Genomic DNA, 22,545 nt, shown 5'->3' with positions numbered 1-22,545 from the left:
ACCACTATGGCTGCCGTCGCATCATCCAGGTGGATGCTGCACACTGGTGGTGGATGAGGAGATACCCCCTGACTATGTAAGCACTTTGAGTGCCTAGAAAAGTGCTATATAAATGTAATGAATTATTAATTATTATTATTACATTACTGTAACAAATGGTCCACTGAAGACAAGTTGAAGTGAGAACCCAAGGGCAGTTTATTCACAAGAAGTCAAAATATAATCTGAATCAGAATGATCTTTATTTCCAGGTATGCTTACACATACAAGGAATTTGTTTTAGTGACAGAAGCTCCACATTGTGACATAATGACTGTGACAAGACACATAATAATATACATATATACAAAGTAGACAATGTGCAAAATAGCAAAAACACTATATACAAAATGGACAATTTATGTACAGGTTGAAATGTAAATAAGTATGTGTTAAATAAATGTATAACAGTGTTGTGTGTTCATGTTTACTGTCAAGTGTTCATAAAATGGATTACCTGAGGGAAGAAACTGCTTCTGTGTCTGGCCAGATGGCAACAATTAGAAGTGGGAGTATTATGGACGTGAGGGGTCCAGAGTGATTTTGCTAGCCCTTTTGCTCATTCTAGACGACTGCAGTTCTTGGAGGGTAGGGAGGGTTGTACCCATGATTTGCTCAGCAGTCCAGACTATCAGACGTAGTCTTCTGAGGTCAGATTTGGTAGCTGAGCTGAATCAGACAGTTAATATTGCAGAGGACGGATTCAATGATGGCAGAGTAGAACATTTACAGCAGCTCCTGTGGCTCCTCAGCTGTCAAAGAAAGTAAAACTTCTGCTGGGCCTTTTTCTCAATGGAGTCTATGCGAATGTCCCACTTCAGGTCCTGAGAGATGTTATTGCACAGGAATCTGAATGACTCCACGGTTGTTACAGTACTGTCCATGATGGTGAGTGGGGGGAGAGCAAGGGGGTTCCTCCTGAAGTCCACTACCATATCCACTGTTTTGAGCATGTTGAGCTCCAAGTTGTGAAGACTGGACCAGACAGCCGGTTCTTTAATCTCCATTCTGTAAGCAGCCTTGTCACCATCCTGAATGAGGCAGATGAGTGTGGTGTTGTCTGAAAATTCCAGTAGCTTGAGAGAGGGTTCTTTGAAGTGCAGTCATTTGTGTATAGTGGAAGGTCTGGACCATGGAGTAATGGCAGACTTGTGGAACAGTGAAAGGCCAGAGCCATCATGCAATGGCACAGGAGACCACCAGGTCAAAGTCAAGTCCAGTCACCTTTATTTATATAGCGCTTTAAACAAAAAACATTGCGTCAAAGCAACTGAACAACATTCATTAGGAAAACAGTGTGTCAATAATGCAAATTGACAGTTAAAGGCAGTTCATCATTAATGCCATCTCTGTTCAGTTTAAATAGTGTCTGTGCATTTATTTTCAATCAAGTCAACGATATCGCTGTAGATGAAGTGACCACAACAAAGCAACCAGAGGCGACAGTGGCAAGGAACCGAAACTCCATTGGTGACAGAATGCTGACATAACCATAAAGTTAAACTGATTTCAACTATCCTCGACACTCTTAATTGCCTAGTCGCGCCGCGCAGTTTCTCGATGCCGGCTCACATTGAAAATGAATGACTTCCGGCCTGTGCTGAGGACCTGGGGATGCCAGCTGCTCTCACTGACATCAATGGTGGGTCCATCACACTGGCAATCAGTCCTGGCCCAAGCTCCGCATCCACAGGAGATTGAGTACTACAAACAAAACACAAAACCCCACTCTAAAAATACTGACATTATTACTTATAATATGTCAGTAAAATGTTATTGATGCAATTTTGATAAAATCATGGATCTTCAGAGAAGCTTGTATTTGTAAAGTACTGCAGTATCTGTGGTGTTTAATAATTTTCATTGCAACTGTATACAGGTGCATCTCAATGAATTAGAATGTTCTGGAAAAATTCATTTCAGTAATTCAACTCAAATTGTGAAACTTGTGTATTAAATAAATTCAATGCACACAGACTGAACTAGTTTATGTCTGCAGTTCTTTTAATTGTAATGATTTTGGCTCAAATTTAATAAAAACCCACCAATTCACGATCTCAACAAATTAGAATAAGGTCACATGCCAATCAGCTAATCAAATCAGCACACCTGCAAAGGTTTCTTAAGCCTCCAAAATGGTTTCTTAGTTTGTTTCACTGGGCTACACAATCATGGGGAAGACTGCTGATCTGACAGTGGTTCAGAAGACACTCATTGACACCCTTCACAAGGAGGGTAAGCCACAAACATTCATTGCCGAAGAAGCTGCTGTTCACAGAGTGCTGTATCCAAGCATATTAACAGAAAGTTGAGTGGAAGGAAAAAGTGTGGAAGAAAAAGATGAACAACCAACCGAGAGAACCGCAGCCTTATGAGGATTGTCAAGCCAAATCAGTTCAAGAATTTGAGTGAACTTCACAAGGAATGGACTGAAGCTGGGGTCAAGGCATACAGATGTGTCAAGGAATTTGGCTACAGTTGTCTTATTCCTCTTGCTAAGCCACCCCTGAACCACATACAACATCAGAGGCGTCTTACCTGGGCTAAGGAGAAGAAGAACTGGACTGTAGCCCGGTGGTCCAAAGTCCTCTTTTCAGATGAGAGCAAGTTTTGTATTTCATTTGGAAACCAAGCTCCTAGAGTCTGAAGGCCTAGTGGTTAGAGAGTTTGACTCCTGACCCCAGGGTTGTGGGTTTGAGTCTTGTGCTGGCAATATCATGAATTAGGTTCTCTTGAGCAAGGCACCGAACCCGGGTACTGCAGCATAAATGGCTGCCCACTCCACCGCATGTGTGTTCACTGCTGTGTGTGCGCACTTTCGATGGGTTTAATGCAGAGCACGAATTCTGAGTATGGGTCAATATACTTGGGTGTATGTCACATCATTTACACTAAAGAAGATCATAGCCTAAATTGTTTGAATCCAGTGTTGAGTTTCCATAGTCTGTGATGATTTGGGGTCTAATGTCATCTGCTGGTGTTGGTCCACTCTGGGTTTTTTTTTTTTAAGTCACTTTTTTTTTAAGATTTGGCATCTGCCCACACTGCCAAAAGCACCAAAAGTTGGTTAAATGACCATGGTGTTGGTGTCCTTGACTGGCCAGCAAACTCACCAGATCTGAACCTCATAGAGAATCTATACGAAAATGAGAAACAATAGACTTAAAAATACAGATGAGCTGAAAGCCACAGTCAAAGAATCCTGGGCTTCCATACCACCTTAGCAGTGCCACAAACTGATCACCTCCATGCCACGCCGAAGTGAGGCAATAATTAAAGCAAAAGGAGCCAAGTATTGAGTACATGTACAGTAAATCAACATACTTTCTAGAAGGCCAACAATTCACAATTTTTTTTTTTTTTCTTGGTCTTATGAAGTATTCTAATTTGTTGAGATGGTGAATTGGTGAGTTTTTGTTAAATGTGGGCCAAAATCATTACAATTAAAAGAACCAAAAACTTAAACTAATTCAGTCTTTGTGCAATGAAATTATTTAATAAACAATTTTCTCAATTTAAGTTGAATTACTGAAATGAACTTTTCCACAACATTCTAATTTATTGATATGCACCTGTAAATTTGTATATTGCATGTATGTATAAAATCTTTCCACAAATTCAGAAAGAGTGCTAACCTACAAAACACAAGAATACAAGTCAAAAGACAAGACTACCAACCCAAAGTCTAACATTAAGCTGGAAATACAAATTGGAATTCCAAAATAATATATGCATATCCCATCAAACATGCAGTAAGGTGGCTATGCATGTAGAAGGTGTTTTATTTTATTTATTTGTTTTACACTGGCACAGTGCTAACCATTCATATTTGATGTCAACATTAGGGGTGCTCCGATCACGATCAGCCGATTGTTAATGCGCATCTCGTCAGTAAAGCCGGTTCTCTAATCAGCGGTTAGTGATTTCACATAGAGCAGCTGTTAATACACAGAGCCATTGTTAATAGAGAAGATGCGCAAATCCACTTCATTTTCAGCGTTTATTGGCGCATCTTCTCAGTTAACAACGGCTCTGTTTAGTAACAGCTGCTCTATGTGAAATCACGCGCCTGATAGAATTAACCGCTGATTAGAGAACCGGCTTTACTGACGAGATGCGCATTAACGATCGGAGCACCCCTAGACAACATTTTGACCTAGAAAGGGTTATCAGGTCAAACGTGAGGCATGACAAAGACGTGAAATCTTCCTTATGCAAGCAGAAACTGTTTGTAAACATAAATCAGGACACAAGTTAGGATTTCATGACCTTAATCTCTCAGATGATTTATCCAAGAGTCAGACAAGGCTGACTGAGAATCAGAGGATTACTGGCCTAAATTTAAAGAGTAAACAATGTCATTTGTCTGCTTTAAAACATGAAAGAAAATTCACAAAAACATCTACTTTAATTCTAAATATTGACAACTGATTAAGTTAAAAAAAATAATAATATTTTTTATAATTAAACATATACATGATGTAAATATACAATTAGATGTTGTTGTTGTTTTAGAATTTCCATCACTCATGTCATTAAGTCTGACCACTAAGAATTTCTGTTAACTTAAGGTTACATGTCTGCATCTACATTTGAATTATTTACACTATCCACGATAAAATACGAGTCTTCCAATACAGATTTAATGCAATTTCGACAGCAGGTTTTAAATGTATTCATGTGTGTTTCCTGAATTGATGGACTGGGAGTGAAGTAAAGGCTCGGTGTTGTTGAGTAATAAAAGTGTGAGGTAACCTTCAGTCGGCCAAGGAACACGACGCGGTCCCTTGTCACGTGCAGAATGTTTCGACCTTCCTCTCAACCAAACTACAGAATTACGTCAGTTTTGACTACACCGAGGATTGGTCGTGTAAGGCAAGCATGTAAGAACAGGAGCTGCGATTGGTTGAACGAGACACTCCACTCTGCAGGTCTCTCAGCGTGGACACTGTGGGACGATGGCGACCTGGTGTGTGCGTGCGATCAGACAGACCTCTTCTATCATAGCGTCCCCTTCACTAGTAAGGTAAGTTTTCGTAGCACTGTTATCGTGTGTAGATGATGTCCATGCTTGGGTAACGTTAAATATTTTGCAAAAATGAATTATCTTTCCGTTGCGTGGGCTTTACACTAATGAATGTTTGATGCTAAAGGACCCTCAGTGATATTACCTTCACGTCACAGTGTTTAGACATTATTGTCTTTTTGTCCTGTCAGATACGTTTAGTTACATGGGATTACAGTTGCTTCTCAGTTTTTGTTTTCTTTAAGGTCTGTCATTTATAATTGTATGTTACATACAGAACGTTTTTCCATTGAGTTCAGGATTTTAGTTTTAATCTCTTTAAGCCTTTAAAAATAGTTTCCACAAGTTGGCATGGCAATGAAAGACTTGTTTCCAACGCCTGCTAGTGTTAAAACACTTACTGAAGTCTATACTAGTTGTACTGCCACTATTTCACTTCATGATAGGTGTAGACTATCTCTTAACCAGTTGCATATGTCAAGGTATCTAGAATGCCCTGTCATATATATTCTACAATAAAATTAACCAGTTTAAGGTTAAATTCTTTACATGCTCAAAAGTAAAACTTACATCACCCATTCAGATATGACTGTTACCCATAAAGAAGCAGTTATTTTAAATTAACTACCGTAGTCTATTATAGAACTTTTTTAAATTTTTTTACTGGTTTTTACATACTTGCTTCACCATGACAATTTCTGTTACAGTCAGCATGAAATAAAATATATATTTATATAACCGTTCCTGTAGCTCAATTAGTAGAGCATTGCGCTATCAAGCTTAAGGTTGGGGGTTCGATTCTCCGGTAACACATGATAGGTTAAAATTGATAACCTGAATGCACTGTAAGTCGCTTTGGATAAAAGTGTCTGCTAAATGCATAAATGTAATAAAATTTTTATTTAACCTGTAATGCAAGGGATCTGTTGGTGAATATTCTCATCTTTTAACTTCTCTCAGGGCGACTCCACGCCTCCTTTGCACGGCAGCCCAACAGAAAAGCTCAGTGCCTGGGACTGAAGAAGAGAATGTGACTCAGAAACCAGAGCCCAGTGCAGCTGAGAAAGCCTTCATAGAAGAAAAGACACAACTGGAAGAACAGCTAAAAGATGTTACGGTATTGCTGTATTCTTAGCATCTGTTGTAGATGTAAATTTACATGAAATCTGACAATAGAAGTTTTTATTTCCACCGCACATCCTGACCTTCAGTTGCCCTTGTATTTCAAGGACACCACAGCTCTTTTAGTTTCCCTACACATACATGTCACGCCCACGGACCGTTGGGTAAACTTCTGATGCATATGGCACACAAAAGTGGTAACACTTCAGGAGTGTTGAAGTCGTCATTGGATTGGTTGAATTCTACAGGATTTCCGCGAGACGTGTGTGTCGCGTTCTTTAATGTTACATCTGGAAACAAAGATACCGTGGCGCCAAACCCCCTTACGAAAGAAAGCCATTGTGTTTACAACTGTGACGACAAGCACTTATCAGGATAAACGAAATGCTGGATTTTCATTAAGTATGTGAAAAATGTAACGTTTGCGGCATAGAATCTCCACACCGGTCTGTTTTTGTGGTGACATTTCCACAACCCGAAATGTCACGCTGAAGGAAACGAACTGTGATTGGTTGTTTGACAATGGTCAAACAGTCTCATGGCTGGGCCTTGGCCAATGAAAGCTGCTATGGATTCCAGACCTTCAGCCATCAGACTGAAGGTCTGGCTATGCAAGATTACCCTACACTGAGGACACTTTTATCCATTTTTATTCATATTTGTTTACAAAAATTATTCTATTTATTAAGAAGTTCGTGTTTCAGATTAGTGATGTTCAGAAGATTTCCTTGCCTCGCTCGGGATGTGAGTTTGAGTCTCTAACAGCAGCCTAGTCATTTCTTTACATGTGAAGCATTCAGATTACTTATTACAGAAACTCCAAAAATATTGTCATTATTCCTTGTAATATTCCAATACAATAAAATCTGCTGAGTTCTTTATTCAAATGATTGCAGGTATTTAAGAAAAGAAAATCATTGCAAATAGTTAATGAGGTTTTGTCATTTGTCAAATATGTGTTTTTCTTTTATCTTTGTTGAGGGGAGCAGTTTAAATAGAATATGGATTTGAAGATTCAGCATGCTGTTTGTAGTTCATTGTCTGATCTTTTTGTTAATCGTCTTTTGCTGAAGGATAAATACAAGCGAGCGCTAGCAGACACTGAGAACCTTAGGCAAAGGAGTCAAAAGATGATTGATGATGCTAAGCTTTATGGTAAGCTATTAGAATTCTTTTATAAGCAGTTTTTGTGAACCAACATTTCTGGTCAGTTTATAAAAAAATGTAACTCCCATCTCTTTTCTCAGGAATCCAGGGCTTCTGTAAAGATCTCTTGGAGGTGGCTGACATCTTGGAGAAGGCAACAGAAAGCGTACCAAAAACTGAAATATCTACTGCGAATCCACACCTGAAGAATCTCTATGATGGCCTTGTAATGACTGAGGTGCAGATCCAAAAGGTCTTCCAAAAACACGGCCTTGTTAAGCTTAACCCTGATGGTCAGAAGTTTGACCCTTATGAGCATGAGGCTGTCTTTCACGCACCTGTGGAGGGCAAGGAGGCAGGTACCATAGCTGTAGTTACTAAAGTAGGCTACAAGCTGCATGGTCGTACTCTACGGCCAGCTCTGGTGGGTGTAGTCAAAGCCCCCTAACTTGTCTTACACACTTTGATGGGTTTATGGCCGGGTCAACTGATTGATTTCTGTAAGTTAGCTGGTCTTAAGCTCCACTGTTTTTTTGTTTTTTTTGTGCCTCCGAGAGGTGAAATCCAATATATTGACAACTGAAGGACAATCCCAGACTAAACTTTGTGATTTAATAATTCAGTAAAAAACAAAACAAAAAAAAAACAAGAGTTGAGCATGTATGAGGTACAGTAGAAGAGTCACAGAACCTTTGACTGGATGCATCAGTATTCTCTGGAGGATCATCACCTTTCCAGGGACTTCTGAGACTTTCTGAGAAACGGAAGCTTTTGAATAATCTAAAGCTTTTAAAGGAACACTGCAGCATATTAAATTGTTGAACATCTTTTCTTATCATGCTTATTTGCTCTTACATTAATTATTTCACTGAAGAATGTTACAGGTTTGGTGATGTCTGTGACAGCAGTTGGTAAATTCCACTTTTGTTGTCCGTGTTATGCAGTTTTTCAGTTTGTATGAGAGAACAATTAAGTCTTCTTTACAGGATTGGAGAGTAACATTTTATCCAAAAATAAAATGCATAATTTTACAATAATCTGCCTACTGGCAGTTGTTTCTCTAACTTTCACCATTAGTCTCCTAGTGTGCAAACCTGATGAAACATCACACGTTAGTCCACTGATTGTAATAACTACTGATGTGGCTTTTGTGGAGATCTTGGGAAAAGAAGAAGCATTGAAGGCCCCTTGAAAGATCAGTCCTTAGAAATTGTGGTTGAAATATGAATAGAATTATATTAAAAATATTAACGTCAAATTTAAAAAGGTATTGGATTAAATGTTTCCATCTATGTGAACAAGCAGACAACTGTCAAATAAAGAATTTACCTCCTTTTAAATGGTGTCATTATTACACCTTCCATAGGTTTGTTGGTCATTTTAGGTGGAATGTTATTTTCTTAATAACAGACAAAAAGGTTATATTTCAACACTTTAATACAAAGTAGGAAATAACATGACATATGCAATAAAATACTTTCCACATACTCAACATTTTGACAAATATGATAATTCCCAAATTGACTATTTTACCAGAGGACATACATGGCACAATGAAGCAAAAAGAAAAACCTTTTGAAATTTCACATTGTTTTTAAAAATTAACTTGCAATAGTGTCTTTTTGTGACGTCATGGTAATTCTCATATCTCTGCTCACATTTACTTTAAAATTGGTTTTTACTTTGTGAAAATATTTATATTCTCTAAAATAGCATATTGAATGATTTTTAAAGTGTAAATATTTACCCTAATAATTGGTAAATTTTTCCTCAAAAACAATGTAATGTTGGTTGATTAAACTAGTCTTGAATAATGGCTTGGGTACTTTAACCAGTGATCGGGTTTCCTTCAACCATAAAGCATAACCTGCAAACTAACCCTTTCTAAAAATGTAAGCACCTTTATACAAATGAAATAAAAAGGCAGCGAAAGAACACAGTGGAAAAAGAAAAGACCCCTTCATATTTGCTTCATAATTTCATTAGACCAAGTTTCATGAGATATAACCGTTTCTTTAATGCCTACATCCAGTTTTTATCAAACGGTCACACAGCCAATATCCTACATATATGTCTTGAATGAGTTTCTCTCCGAGCACAACTGTGCCCATTTCCTTTTAATGGCTTTAGTCATAACAAATATTTTTGTGTGGGGCAGTTACAGCTACCATAGAAATCTGAAGAAAAACAATCAAGCCAAAATAACATCTAAAATAAACCTTAATCTTTGTACATTTTTGATGTGGTACAAGTTAATATTAAAATATAATATTAATTTCAAGGAAAAGGAAAGGAATAAAAAGCATCAACCAGGGCAAATATGCTTCAAGGCACAGAACATAAGCATACTCAGTAATGAATGACTGTTTATGGGACTTTATATGTACCAATCTCTTGGGCAAAAACTATTGTATAAAAGCAGATGAGGACCACCACCTTGTCCTTTACAACAGATTCACACTTAACACAGTTGTTTCCATTATTGTATACAAAAACAAACAAAAAAATGATACTGTGCCTTTCAATTCTATTTGACTCTTAATATATTAAACATTTCAAAACTATATTGGCCTCTGTGAACAGTGCTTTTCTTAGCCTTCTACAGCTTTGGGGTAGACTCAATCAGTCAATAATAACATTAAAAATCATGGAAAAATATGTCTCCGTTGTAATCTAAGATTTGGTATTGCATGAAGATTTTTGTCATTTGAAAATTAAAAAACTGTAGTATGCATTTATAACATACAGTCTCAGCTTATAAACTGTGAACATGTTGACATGAGAACCCTTGATGCTGTGTTGACTTTTTTTCCCTCCCATTACCCAACAAATAAGAATGATATCAAACTAATACTTTATATAATCGGGGTATTCGCCATTTAACTTGAGCCTCTGAAACATGCTCAATGTAACATAACCTCACAAAGGTCAACTCCAACAAATAATAATCATCAAACATGAACTTCAGACATTTAGATAGTATGGAGCATGCCTCATGTGACTCAACATTCCCACAATTGACAAAACCAAATAAATCCAACTGAAACCGGCAAATTCAGGTTAGAACACAAGTACGTTAGACTTTTGGCAACCTGACCTAGTTTCCTTATTACCAAACAAGAAACACTGAACCCATTTTAAAGATCTGCTCTGTCCAACATTAAACACTCTATTCATTCTCTATTGGCAGGAAACATTCAACAGGCATTTTAACGTGGGGCAATGGGTTATTGTTGTATACTCTGACATATTACAAAGGACAACTTATGGAAAGTTTCCTATTGTTACTGATTTAGTACCTTCTATAACCATGTTTATGTTCCTATGAGAAGATCTGAGACCGAAAACAGACATGTTAGACTGACTGAAGGCCCACATCCAGTAGTGTGGCACCTACAGTCATTTTGTTTTCACAGGCTTTTCTGAGATGCAATATAAAACGGTAGAAAAATATGTTTACAGTCATTATTCTTACAGCCAAATCTTTGGACAGTGTGGTTACGAGGCTTCTCGGGATATCCAGCCGCTCTCCGACAGGAAATTCAGAATCCGTTTTTTCAGCATCTTGTCCAGGTAGCTGGGTAGGCGGCTTTTCGAGGGAATGCCCTGCCTTTTCTGTAAGTGATCTTTGATGATGATAGTCTTGACAGTCAGATAGCGTGTGGGACTTAGGTTCATAGAGTTGCACAGTACCTTTTCCCGATCAGAAAGCAGCTCAAAGCCAGACAGTTTCTCAATGGCGGAGAACTCACTGTCCTTCCCTTCCTCTTTGATGGCACTGACTCCTCCACCTCCTCCAAGCCCACCTCCTGCTCCAACTCCTCCTCCAAACCCGGTCGCTCCTCCTCCACCACTGCTACCTCTCTTTGAGCCAGCAATGCTTTTATTTTCTTTCCGTTTTTCCCGTTTGTGGCGTGCTGCCTCATACTCGGCCGACTCGTCGAGTCTTGTGATGCCATTCCGCCGATAACGCTGAAGCTCCCGAACTTTCACCCGCAGCATGCGCTCTTTGTGTATGTTATCAAAGAATTCTTCAAACTCACGTTGTGGCATGAACTGGCAGAGTGCACGGAGTTTTGTCCGTTGCTCTTTCTCTTCCTTGGTGATTTTGCGTTTTGGCGTTGCGGTTGAAGAGGAGCCCAGTGACCCTGTCGGAATAATGGAGGTACCACCTCCCAATCCTACAGCTCCACCTACGCCCCCAACCCCTCCTGTTCCACCTGGTCGTTCTCGCTCTTTATCCTTTTTGTCCCGTCCCAGAAAGGCTGGCACTAAATTGTAATCACGAGCGATGTTTTTCCGTCGCTGGCGCTCACGCAGCTTCCGCACGTACATGTCCACATGGGCTCGTTTCATCTCGATCTCGATATCTTCATCGTCGTAGTTCACAGACAGGCCACTGATGAGTTTCTCTGCCTCTTGGTCGTATTCGATCTCGTAGTCATCACGGAGCGGCATATATCCAAGCTGTTGCTGCTCTGCCACAGATATGTCTAGAGGAGGCAAAGGGGTAGTCAAACTAGGAGACAGCGGACCTCCACTGGGACAGGTGTGGTCTGTCACACGGTTGGGGATGCTGTCAGGGATGCAGGCTTTGCCCAGATTCCCATGGATATACATGCTCACATAATGGTCCATGACCTCCTGAGGGGTGCGTGAGGCACCCACGTGGGCTGCCATATCCTCCTAACACACAGAAATGAACAAGGATACAGAGTTAGTTCATCCAGAAATTAATTTCTGTCATTTACCCACCCTAATGTCGTTACAAACACAATGAAAACACAAATGAAGATGGCAACTCTGTCTCCTGAGAAGACGTGGATTAAACCTCTTGATTCATGTTTACTAGCTTTAAAATGTCTTTATGAAGATTTTGAAAGTTTTTTGTCTTTCAATTGAGGGACAGAAATCTCATCAGCTTTTATAAAAAAAATTATTCATTTTGTGTCTCGAAGATTAAAGAAAGTCTTATGGATTTGGAAGAAAAAGAGGGAGAGTAAATGATGACAGAATTTTCATAATTGGGTGAAGCTTTTAACATACAGGTCATAATAATATTAAAGTTACAGACTCAAACATGTATGTAATGTCTTAATACGTTATATTAATGCAAATAAGCTATGCAAATATTAATGAATAACAAAGGCAGTGCTTTCAGTAATAGTGCAAAGCACAGTTTGTTCTCTCTGTGGAAACTCTATACTCTGCAGCTGTTATTAATGACCAAAATTGAAATACATTTTTGGGTTAAATAATCCTTCAAGACAATATGCACCACACACACCTAGGGGATCTGGTTGATTCCTAACAAACTATTTTCTCTAAGTTAGTTAAGTCAGCTATGCATCATTTGTTGCTGAATCAACATGACCATTTTGTGTTGATGTGCACGTGTTGCAATGCAAAATAATTTTATTAAAGCCGCATCGATATAGACTCATTTGAGAATCGTACCCAGTTACCAAATCCATATTGCTCGATGGCATCGAGCAGCGACTGCTCTTCCCTGCTGGTCCATCCTCCCTCTGCCTCGGGACCCCAGAGCGAGAAGCGCCCGCCGTCAACTTGCTGATAGCCGTGCCATCGCCTATGGTTGCCGATTTCAGCACCTGCAGAGAAGCACTCCGGACAGAGTTCAATATCTTGGCATTCGGCACAGCGAATCCGCAAATTCGTAACATCTGCAAGACAGTTCACGCAGTACTTCTTCCCTAGGTCGGCCATATTGCTTACTACCGCTTGTTGTTGGAAGCAGCAGTGGCGCGGGGCTGGGCATGCGCAGTGGAGTATCTCCGGTCACGCCGCTGCGTCTCATTAATATTAATAAGTTCACAGCGGATGCTTGCGATTGGCTCTCGCTGTGGATGACCATGGCAACAAGCACGCACTCCAGTACAGACACAAAATAGTTTAGGTGTTTCATGAGCTAAACGTTGGTTACTTTTGAGAAATTGCATGTCATTATTTTTAGGTTAATTAATTTTATTAAATGTAAATACTTTAAAGTGTTGCATTAACAGCAGAAGACAGACAGAAGAATTTATTTTAGATTTTGTTTGGCCATTTGATTAACCTTGCCTTTATTGCCGTACAAGAATTTAACAAAAATATTCATAGGAATATTCATTTGTAATTTTTTTGTAATGTAATTTATATATATATATATATATATATATATATATATATATATATATATATATATATATATATATATATATATATATATAATTGGAATTAAGTGTGTAATATAAAACAATTATAAACTAGAACAAAAACAATTTAAGAGTTGCTTTAATCGATATAGAAATTATGATTCAGATGATTCAAATAATGTGGCAAAATAACAAATATGGTACTAATACTGCTTAAAGATAATAAGTAAGTTGTTGTATAGGAATCATGACACTATCAGTTAAAACAAGTTTACTGCATTCTTCTACAGTAAAGGTACAGTTAGAAAAGGTATTGACATTTAATGCAGAAGATTAAAGATACAACAAACTCAAAAAGGAAACCTGTAGATATTTGTCATGATTCCACAATAACAAAAAAAAAATTATCATCACAGGAAGAAATTTACTAAGCTTATGTTTCAGTTGTAAAACAAGTTAAAACACAATCAAAATGTAATTTTATTTTTTAATGGGCTTTAATGTTATTATAATTTGTATTGTTTTTTTTATGTTCTGATGTAATTTAGATTGGAACATGAAGGGCTGGGCATAACGAAGAGCCAAAAACAAAAAAGGAGCCAATATAATTTATATGATCTTGCCCATATTACAAGATCCTCTGTGTGATGTCTCGTCTCTGTTTCAGTGGCTCAAGATACACGGACTCGAATCTTCATTTGTCCCAATGAGAAACATATGGACACTGTCGGAATTCCCAGTGGGCAATTGATGTTGAAAAATCTTTCATGTTTTAATAATCAAGTGGTCATGGTTTTTACTTTTTTGGAACTTTAAAACACATCAACAGACAAGATTCTCTTAGTACCATGCATGAATATCATTTACAACCTAACCTGTAGATTAGCATAAATACAACTTATTAGTAGTAGTACTTTGAGTAATCTTGCTTTGAAAGGTAATTTATTAATACTTCATGTGAAAAAAAAAAAAAGCTGTATCTGTTTTAACTTGTGCATCGTGGTATTGCCAATGTAGACCATATTGGCTTATGGAATCTATGTGCAAATTAGTAATAGATTTTTTTGGTTGAAAAGATTTCAGACAAAAAAAAAAATAAAAGCAACAATACAATTATTTTGGAATCCCAAATACTGGAACTCCATACCAAACAGTTTCTCCTTGTTTTTGTTTTCTTTTTTTTTCTTTTTTTAGTCACACAACACTTATTGTCTGTGGTGTGTTGTATATGCTGTACTGAATACTATCCTCACTAATTTCAATTATGTGTTCTTGAGTGCAAAATAGGACATTTTAATTTTATGAACACAGAAAAGGTTGAACACCGGAACTGATAACATGAACATATGTACATATAAATAACTATTTAATATAAAAATTCAGTTAATATATTGCCTTAATTTAATTTGCTGCCTGTTAATTTTTTTCTGTCACAATTTATTGCCTTTTTTTCTGTTGTTTTTAACCAGAAATGCTTTGATCTTGTCTTGGTAAGCTCTCCTATGCCGTTGTTGCTGAGGTACAGTATAAGAGAGAAATTATTTTACAACAAACTTCATCATCGTTTTGTATTCCTTTTTATTAGACTTAAGAACATCTATAACTGCTGTTATACAGAATCAAACAAAAGCACATTTCTTTCTTCAGCCTACATTAAAATAATACAATCATAAATTGTCCCTGTAATCCTCCTAAGAACAGGGTGATTGTTGTCTGTTTACATGTTATTTTGCAGTAAAATTAACAGTAGTTAAATGTAAAACAATTCTTTTAGCACTTAATGGATCAGAACATGCAGTTACTTGACATGATGCTTTACATGATAATAATGAAAAGAATATCAGAGCATTACAGAAAGAGATTTACTGAGCTAATACTTCACTTAAGAAACAAAAATGTGTTCCTTTGGGACGTTGGGTTGTTTTTATACAGTCTATGGTTTTAACACAATTTTGGTGCTGGGTTGGGAACGTGGATATGAAAGATAACATGCACGTCACATTAACATCGGACGACACCATGGTAGGTGGAAATATTCCCAATAGAGCTTATAGTGGCTTATGTCATATTTACTTATTTTAAAATATAACATTTTTTTTTAGGTTTTAAGAGAGGGCTATTAACATTTACATGTTAATTCATTATCTTTTTCGTGATGTAAGATGTAAGATGTGATGTAAGATGTAAGCTAACTGTTAGTTTCCTAAAGCAAATGGTGTTATGTAATATAGCCTATTTATTGTGAGGCTGATGAAGTGATTGTTAAAATTGTTAAAAGTATTGTTTGCATATTATATTGCAATTTACAACATAATTATATTGCATATGATATATATCCTTGTTAGGATTATCCTTGTTCTGAAAACAATATTTATTTATACAATATGACATGCCCTCACACTAGTGCTTCCATTATAGCATTCTTGAGCGCTGTGATGGACAGAGACATTAAACAACCACACAAAGTGTTGAAATTATAAAACAGACTATTTACCTATCCTTACTGATGTGAATACACCTCTATCTGAAAATGTTTTATTAAAAGTTTTCTTTTTTCAAATGGGTTTCTCTTTTTAGGCCACTGATGAAGAACAGGTGTTGACTGGGATGAATGCTGGTCAAAGAAGAGAATGTCCTTTCCCCTAAACTGATGCAGCGGTGGTTTTAAAGGAGGACGCTGCCCTGGATGAGGAAGATGTCACATGCTGTGCTGATGGGGCTTCTTCATGACTATCAGTTATGCTAAAGAGATCATGAAAATTGGCAGAGATGCCTGATCTATTTTCATGGACTATGAAACAAACTGTAGGTGTATAATTTGTAAAACAAAATGTTAAATGCCTTTTCTGCGTTGTTTAGTAGAAATGGAGTTTACTCTGTCATTCATAAACATGCTCACATTCTTTCACACGTTTCTGATAAATGTTATAACATCAGTGTTAATGTTGTGGTTTATTTACTGTCATGCCAGAATAGTTTTGTAAAGAACTATTAACTAAGTTTGCAATTATTGTATACCGTAATTCCTCAAATAAAAACCGGTAGTCAAATAAATGCTGGGCCTCTGATAGTGGCCGGGGGCGTAGTCAACACAGACAAATAAAGGCTAGTCTTAAATAAAGGCCGGGGGTAAATTTGTGTGGATAATCATCAGGGGCAAATAACGAACGAACACGCCCACTGCCAGAGCGGTTCTCGTTCTTGAGTCAAGAAACGGTTGCATCGGTTTTCAGATCATCAGTACACTGAACCGAGAATTGTTTCTGTCGGACGCGTCCAATTCGAGAACCGAGGAGCTGAGGGTACTGCGCATGCGTGATTCAGCGTGGAGCAGAATGACACAGAGCGCGTCTGAACCTATGGTGTGAACCGAACTGATTCTTTTGGTGACTGATTCTGAACTGATTCTGTGCTAATGTTATGATCTCTGTCCACTGGACCACTATCGCTTTTAGTTTAAAGCGGTTTATTCAAAACAATTACTTATCAAACAGATGGAATTAGAAATAAAGGCCTGCCTCCAATAAAAGCCTGTTACCTTCTGCAGTTCAGGTAAATAAGGCCCTGTCTTTTATTTGAGGAATTACGGTAATAGCTTTTTTGAAGAAAAAAAAAGTATATGACAAAATTTACCACAAACGTTACATTTGATCTTAAGATATATTCAACAAATGCTTCATACTTTTCTGCATTTCTTCTTACATGCATGTTACTTTTGACTGTTTTCTTTAAATTAATATTTACATTTTGATAGTCATTCTGTGTGTGTGTAAAAGGGATTTTAAAATGAACAAGGTTTGTAGGTTTAATTTCTAGCTCAATTTGGGTTCAGCAGTATAGTAATTTTAAATCATAAAAGCAACCCAGCATGCTGGGTTAAACAAATAACCCAACTTGTTGGGTTAAAACAACGGATGACCACGATGTTCATTTTTTTTGTATAGATCACGCTCATCGACTGCTTTCATGGCACTCTTCACCCAGCTCAGCTGAGGATCCATGCAGATACGAAGACCCGCCTTGATGGCAAAACTGGTAGAAGGAAAAGATCAGTTACTCCACACAGAAATCTTACAAACACAGTATAATAGATTTTTACTGTTAGAATTATTATGAATATGATCAATTAAAACTCACATGACTCCAGGTTTGGGGCATTCCACGCTTGTCTCTATGTAGGAGTCAATTGTAGTAATGGGGATATTTCTCCTAAAAGTATAAGAACAGCATTCGGATGGTAACTTGGCACCTGTGTTGAAAAAAAAACATAATTTATGTAATGAATTTGTTCATTAATATTTTAACATCAAACTCCTAAATGTTAACAGATAAATTGCTTTTAAGAAAAATCATTAGATCAACAACTCACCCTTGGAAATAGGTTTTACAACACTGATTTGTTTATTTATTTATTTTTTATGCATTTCTATTCACACTAATGAACAAATAGGTTTAAGGGTGACTTACTGTTGCCCCTTACCAGGGGAGTGTCTAGAATTTGATTACTGGGGTTGCAAGGGGTGGGGGTCGGCTGTTTGCAACTAGGCTTTTCACGTAAAACCAGTTATGAGGGACAATGCAAGTATGACATTTTACATCAATAAAATAAACCTCATTTGTATTCGTTGTAGTTTAAATATGACCTAACCAAAATGAAGAATCATGATAATATTGCTGACAATGGGCATACCATCAGGTCCTTCTGGGGATGGTTGTCTAATGCTGCCTTCTGCCTCTCTGTTTTGCTCTTCCTCTTCTTTTGTGCCACCTTCTTCCAGTATATCCTCTCCAGCAGCAGCTCCTGACCATAGCATTAATATATATATATATATTTAAGGTAACATTTACCGTATTTTCCAGACTATAAGTCACACTTTTTTTCATAGTTTGGCTGGTCCTGCGACATATTTAGCTAAATTAATTTAACATGAACCGAGAGAAATGAACCAAGAGAAAACAGTACACGAGATGGCGCTATATGCTACTCAGTGCTCCTGTGGTCTACACTGAAAACATAGAGTGCCCTCTCACGGCAGTAGATGGTAATGTTTTCTCCAGTGGTGGACGAAGTACACAAATCAAGTACTTGAGTAAAAGTACAGATACATATAGTAAAATATTACTCCAGTAAAAGTAAAAGTACTAATTTTTCTATTTTACTCAAGTGAAAGTACAAAAGTACTCGATTTGTTATGTACTTAAGTAAAAAAGTACTGAAAGATAGATATTTGTAATTTTATTTAGGCTACTTAATTTAATTTTATTCGCTTGTTAAGTCTGACGTCACGTAGCAGCGCTTCCGGGTCCAAACGCTCTATCAGTTACCACGAGAAAACAACAAAAGGTGCTAATATAAACTCACAATGTGATAGAATATTAGCGAAAAAGTTATAATCTTAACCTTTAACTCCATACCGAAGTCCCAGATAGCCAGAAAAAAAATATTAAAAAATTATTTGTGTTTGGGACGCTGTGAGCAGGGAGACTGTAGTGTAAACCGTAAGTTTGAAAGTGTTTAGCTTAAATGATTAATATGAATAAACAGTGCTCATAAACGGCTGCTGAGGTCGTATTCTCAAGTGAAGTGAGTTGAGGCTTGGACCCGGAAACAGCGCTTCTTACGTCATCACTTAACAACCGAATATTAGCCCATATTTTTTATAATCCTACTGCTCAAAATTTCTGGGATTTTTTCCAAAATAACCACTATATGGAGTCAAGATATATTTTTGTTGTTGATATGGACTATGTTGATGAGATTGATGTTAACTGTGAAGTTTACACTGTGATGTACCGGAGAGAAAACAGAGACCATCTGATTTTCACCAGTAAGAACAAAGTATTTTAAAGTTTGTTGTTTTACAGAACATCACAGTTATATATGACATGATAATAAGGCCTGAAGTTAGGAAGAACATTTTAATGAAAATATAATTATATTTTCATAATGATTTTTTCCTTCTCAAATCTTGTCTGTGGTGTAAAAACACCCCTGGCCAAACGGGGTGCATCTCTTCCCACTTTGATAATTACTGTAGTTTCCATGTTCTAAACATCACATCCTTTCTTTTCTCCCCAGATGTAATATAATATATATATATATATATATATATATATATATATATATATATATATATATATATATATATATATATATATATATATATATATAGGTGGTTGAATAAAAATATTGGACATTATTTATAAAAATTACCTCAAGTTAGCACCAGCAAGCTTGTTAGCTAGACAGTTAGCATCAGCTAATAATCTGTGTTTATTTTTTTGTTGGTTTTTTTTACCTAAAATTTATGTGTTTGCATCGTCTGCACTCGAACATTTCAGTGGGCTTAAATAGATCACTCTTTACAATGGATTTAGTTCCTAAACAACAGACAAATTTGACCTAAATATGATTTTCAGGTACAATAATTAATCCAAAATTTCAACATTAATAACTTACTTTTAGCAACATCAGACGCACGCGCAAGATCTCCCAGTTCTTACTTCTGGAGACTCACACTATTATAGACTTATTATAGGCCCGAAATTCACCCAGGCTGCAACAAGGGCTCCTCTTTTTTCTCCGCCGTACGAGACCAATGTTTTGCTGATTTTTTTGATGACTTTTCAAAATATTGTGGAAAGCAAAACACTTTATAATTTTATTTGCATCTGCATCCATTGTATTTCGTGCTGTTTTTCTTTCTTTTCCGGGTCACGTCTATGTTTGGTAGTTTCAGCAGAGTATAGTGTAAAAGCTAAAATCGGATACGGGACACTTTTAAAAGATGATTTAAGCGGGTCGTGAAAAAAATTGGATATAGTCAGAAAATCGGATTTGGGCATCAAGACCTGCAGTGTAAATGCAGCCTTATTTATCAAAATTAATTTGACATGAACCAAGAGAAAACATTACCATCTACAGCCGTGAGAGGGCGCTCTATGCTGCTCAGTGCTCCTGTGGTCTACACTGAAAACATAGAACGCCCTCTGGCGGCTGTAGACTGTAATGTTTTCTCTTGGTTCTTGGTTCTAAATAAATGCGATTTATTGTCCAATGTGGCTTATATATGATTTTTTCCTAGTCATGATGTATTTTTGGACTGATACGACTTGTACCTAGGTGCGACTCTAGAATAAAAAAAAAACACAACAGAACCATATAAAAGCTATTCATGGGACCACATTTAAACTAAAGGATTTAAAGTATAGTGTTATGTCCCAGTGTCTGTTTTGTGTATTTGCTTTGTCTCTTTGTTCTCTCTCTTCCTCTCAAAGGCTGATAAGGACTAACAGGTGGAGCTCAAACATTACGGCAGCGGGGAATTTGAACATGCATGAGTAACGTTAACTGTATTTAATCTGTGTTTATTTTTTTATTTTTTTTACCTAAAATTGATGTGTCTGCATCGTCTGCAATCGAACATTTCAGTGGGCATAAATAGATCACTCTTTACAATGGATTTAGTTCCTAAACAACAGACAAATTTGACCTAAATATGATTTTTCAGTTACAATAATAAATCCAAAATTTCAACATTAATAACTTACTTTTAGCAACATCAGACGCACACGCAAGATCTCCCAGTTCTTACTTCTGGAGACTCGCACTAAACGGTTCATTTGAATCATGAGTGGTCGACTCCAGAACAGCTGCAATCCATACACATTAGGCTGTAATCGGGTCATTCAAATTCGAAAACGTTTATTTTGAAAATACTCAGTTTGTTCATGATGAATCAGACACCGCTTCTGCGTGTCGGAGCACGTGATATATATAGGGAGTAACGATATGTTTTATGAAATGTAGTGAAGTTAAAAGTACGATTTTATGCTTTGGAATGTAGTGAAGTAAAAGTAAAAGTTACTCAAAATAAAACTACTCAAGTAAAGTACAGATACTTGAAAAATTTACTTAAGTACAGTAACGAAGTAAAACTACTCGACCACTGGTTCTCTCTTTGTTCTTGGTTCTAAATAAATGCGATTTATAGTCCAGTGCAACTTAGGCCCCATTTACACTGCATAGTTCAAGTGACTCAATTCAAATTTTTTCCTCTCATGTGGCACAGATCGGATATGACCGGTGAACATGTAAGCAGGAAACAAATGCATGGATTCAGATTTTTATTCCTTGTTCTATACTTTGTAAAGCATAGCTGAAGTAGCACCACTCTTTACTGGTTCCAGCCAAGCAACTCCTTCAAATAGAAAACAGTTAATTTAAATAGGCTAGTAAAAATATTTCACAATTTTTCTGTTTTGCTGTACTTTGGATCAAATAAATGCAGGCTTGGTGAACAGAAGAGACTTCTTTAAAAAATATTAACAAGCTTACTGTTCAAAAACTGTTGACTGATAGTGGATGCTATAGGCAACTTTAATTTTTCTCAAATTTCTAACTTTTAATTGGCTTAGGAATCTATAACTGCTGGACAATAACAAATAATAATGATTTGTTTATATAGTACAAAAAATTTTTTTATCACATAAGGCAGAATAGTTTATATTCTGTAATACATGCTTGTCAATTTGTACTGACTTGTTCATACTTTACTTATCACCTGCTGGAAATGACTTGAAAAACCATATATAGTTGCAATCGTATGTTTAATATCGTCTTGTTTCCAAAAGTGTCTGGGCCTTTTTTTTATTTTATCCTGTGCTAAAACTGTTTTCATACAGTGATAGCTGGATGCTTTTGCCCATATTAGGAATTTCCTGGTATGACTTTCTGCGCAAGAGTGCCCTCTGGCTTCGAGTATGAATGAAACACACTGCAGGAGAGTTTAGCGCTCTGTGATGACCATCACGCTGTATTCTCAGTAGCCCTCTGTATTCTGGGTCATAATAAAATATCAGATCATGTGCAGACTATTTGTCTCTTTGAGTTTAAATATATATTTATTCACACCAGCTCTTGAAAACCTCTATGTGAGCACACTTGAACGAAAAAGTGCGGGGGACGAATTTCCGTGATATTAAAAGTGGGGGGGACACGTCCCCCTGGTCCCCCGCATAATCTATAAAAATTGCAATAAATAGGCTTAGTTTTGG

At 37.0% G+C, this 22,545-nt stretch overlaps 3 protein-coding genes across 4 annotated transcripts in view; 1 reads left to right on the top strand and 2 right to left on the bottom strand.

Annotated features, from left to right (window-relative positions):
* The first annotated feature begins 4,916 nt into the window (after nt 1-4,916).
* grpel1 (GrpE-like 1, mitochondrial) lies at nt 4,917-8,673 on the top strand. Its single transcript, XM_026215556.1, has 4 exons — nt 4,917-5,065; nt 6,026-6,182; nt 7,261-7,342; nt 7,435-8,673. Exons 1-4 carry the CDS (start codon nt 4,998-5,000, stop codon nt 7,779-7,781), a joined length of 654 nt encoding a protein of 217 aa, XP_026071341.1. The 5' UTR covers nt 4,917-4,997; the 3' UTR covers nt 7,782-8,673.
* Nucleotides 8,674-8,752: 79 nt separating this feature from the next.
* Nucleotides 8,753-13,228, bottom strand: LOC113051634 (transcriptional adapter 2-beta). The gene is made up of 2 exons (XM_026215542.1): nt 12,791-13,228; nt 8,753-12,019 (listed from the first exon to the last, which is right to left on the bottom strand). Exons 1-2 carry the CDS (start codon nt 13,058-13,060, stop codon nt 10,832-10,834), a joined length of 1,458 nt encoding a protein of 485 aa, XP_026071327.1. The 5' UTR covers nt 13,061-13,228; the 3' UTR covers nt 8,753-10,831.
* Nucleotides 13,229-16,740: 3,512 nt separating this feature from the next.
* Nucleotides 16,741-22,545, bottom strand: part of LOC113051633 (lysosomal acid phosphatase-like) — a 38,106-nt gene continuing 32,301 nt past the window's right edge. Inside the window, exons 11-13 of one of the 2 annotated variants that reach the window (XM_026215541.1) lie at nt 18,179-18,289; nt 17,626-17,737; nt 16,741-17,520 (exon numbers count right to left, since the gene is read on the bottom strand). In XM_026215541.1, the coding sequence (XP_026071326.1) occupies nt 17,391-17,520; nt 17,626-17,737; nt 18,179-18,289 (353 nt within the window). In that variant the 3' untranslated portion in view covers nt 16,741-17,390. Of the gene's footprint in view, nt 17,521-17,625; nt 17,738-17,955; nt 18,035-18,178; nt 18,290-22,545 lie in introns of those variants that run through there. The other variant, XR_003276930.1, reaches the window with a different exon arrangement.

This window comes from Carassius auratus, chromosome 32, assembly GCF_003368295.1.
Source record: "Carassius auratus strain Wakin chromosome 32, ASM336829v1, whole genome shotgun sequence".
Classification (NCBI taxonomy): Eukaryota; Metazoa; Chordata; class Actinopteri; order Cypriniformes; family Cyprinidae; genus Carassius; species Carassius auratus.
Note: the sequence above shows the minus strand (reverse complement) of the source record. Positions and strands in the feature narration are given on the sequence as shown.

What these genes read in the sequence shown, in the direction of transcription:
- LOC113051634 (XM_026215542.1), bottom strand. Translation starts at nt 13,060, where the DNA reads ATGGCCGACCTAGGGAAGAAGTACTGCGTGAACTGTCTTGCAGATGTT. An exon ending in AATATGGATTTGGTAACTGG is followed by an intron (nt 12,020 to 12,790) that starts GTACGATTCTCA and finishes TCTGTGTGTTAG; the next exon opens with GAGGATATGGCAGCCCACGT.
- grpel1 (XM_026215556.1), top strand. Translation starts at nt 4,998, where the DNA reads ATGGCGACCTGGTGTGTGCGTGCGATCAGACAGACCTCTTCTATCATA. An exon ending in AACAGCTAAAAGATGTTACG is followed by an intron (nt 6,183 to 7,260) that starts GTATTGCTGTAT and finishes CTTTTGCTGAAG; the next exon opens with GATAAATACAAGCGAGCGCT. An exon ending in TGATGATGCTAAGCTTTATG is followed by an intron (nt 7,343 to 7,434) that starts GTAAGCTATTAG and finishes CTCTTTTCTCAG; the next exon opens with GAATCCAGGGCTTCTGTAAA.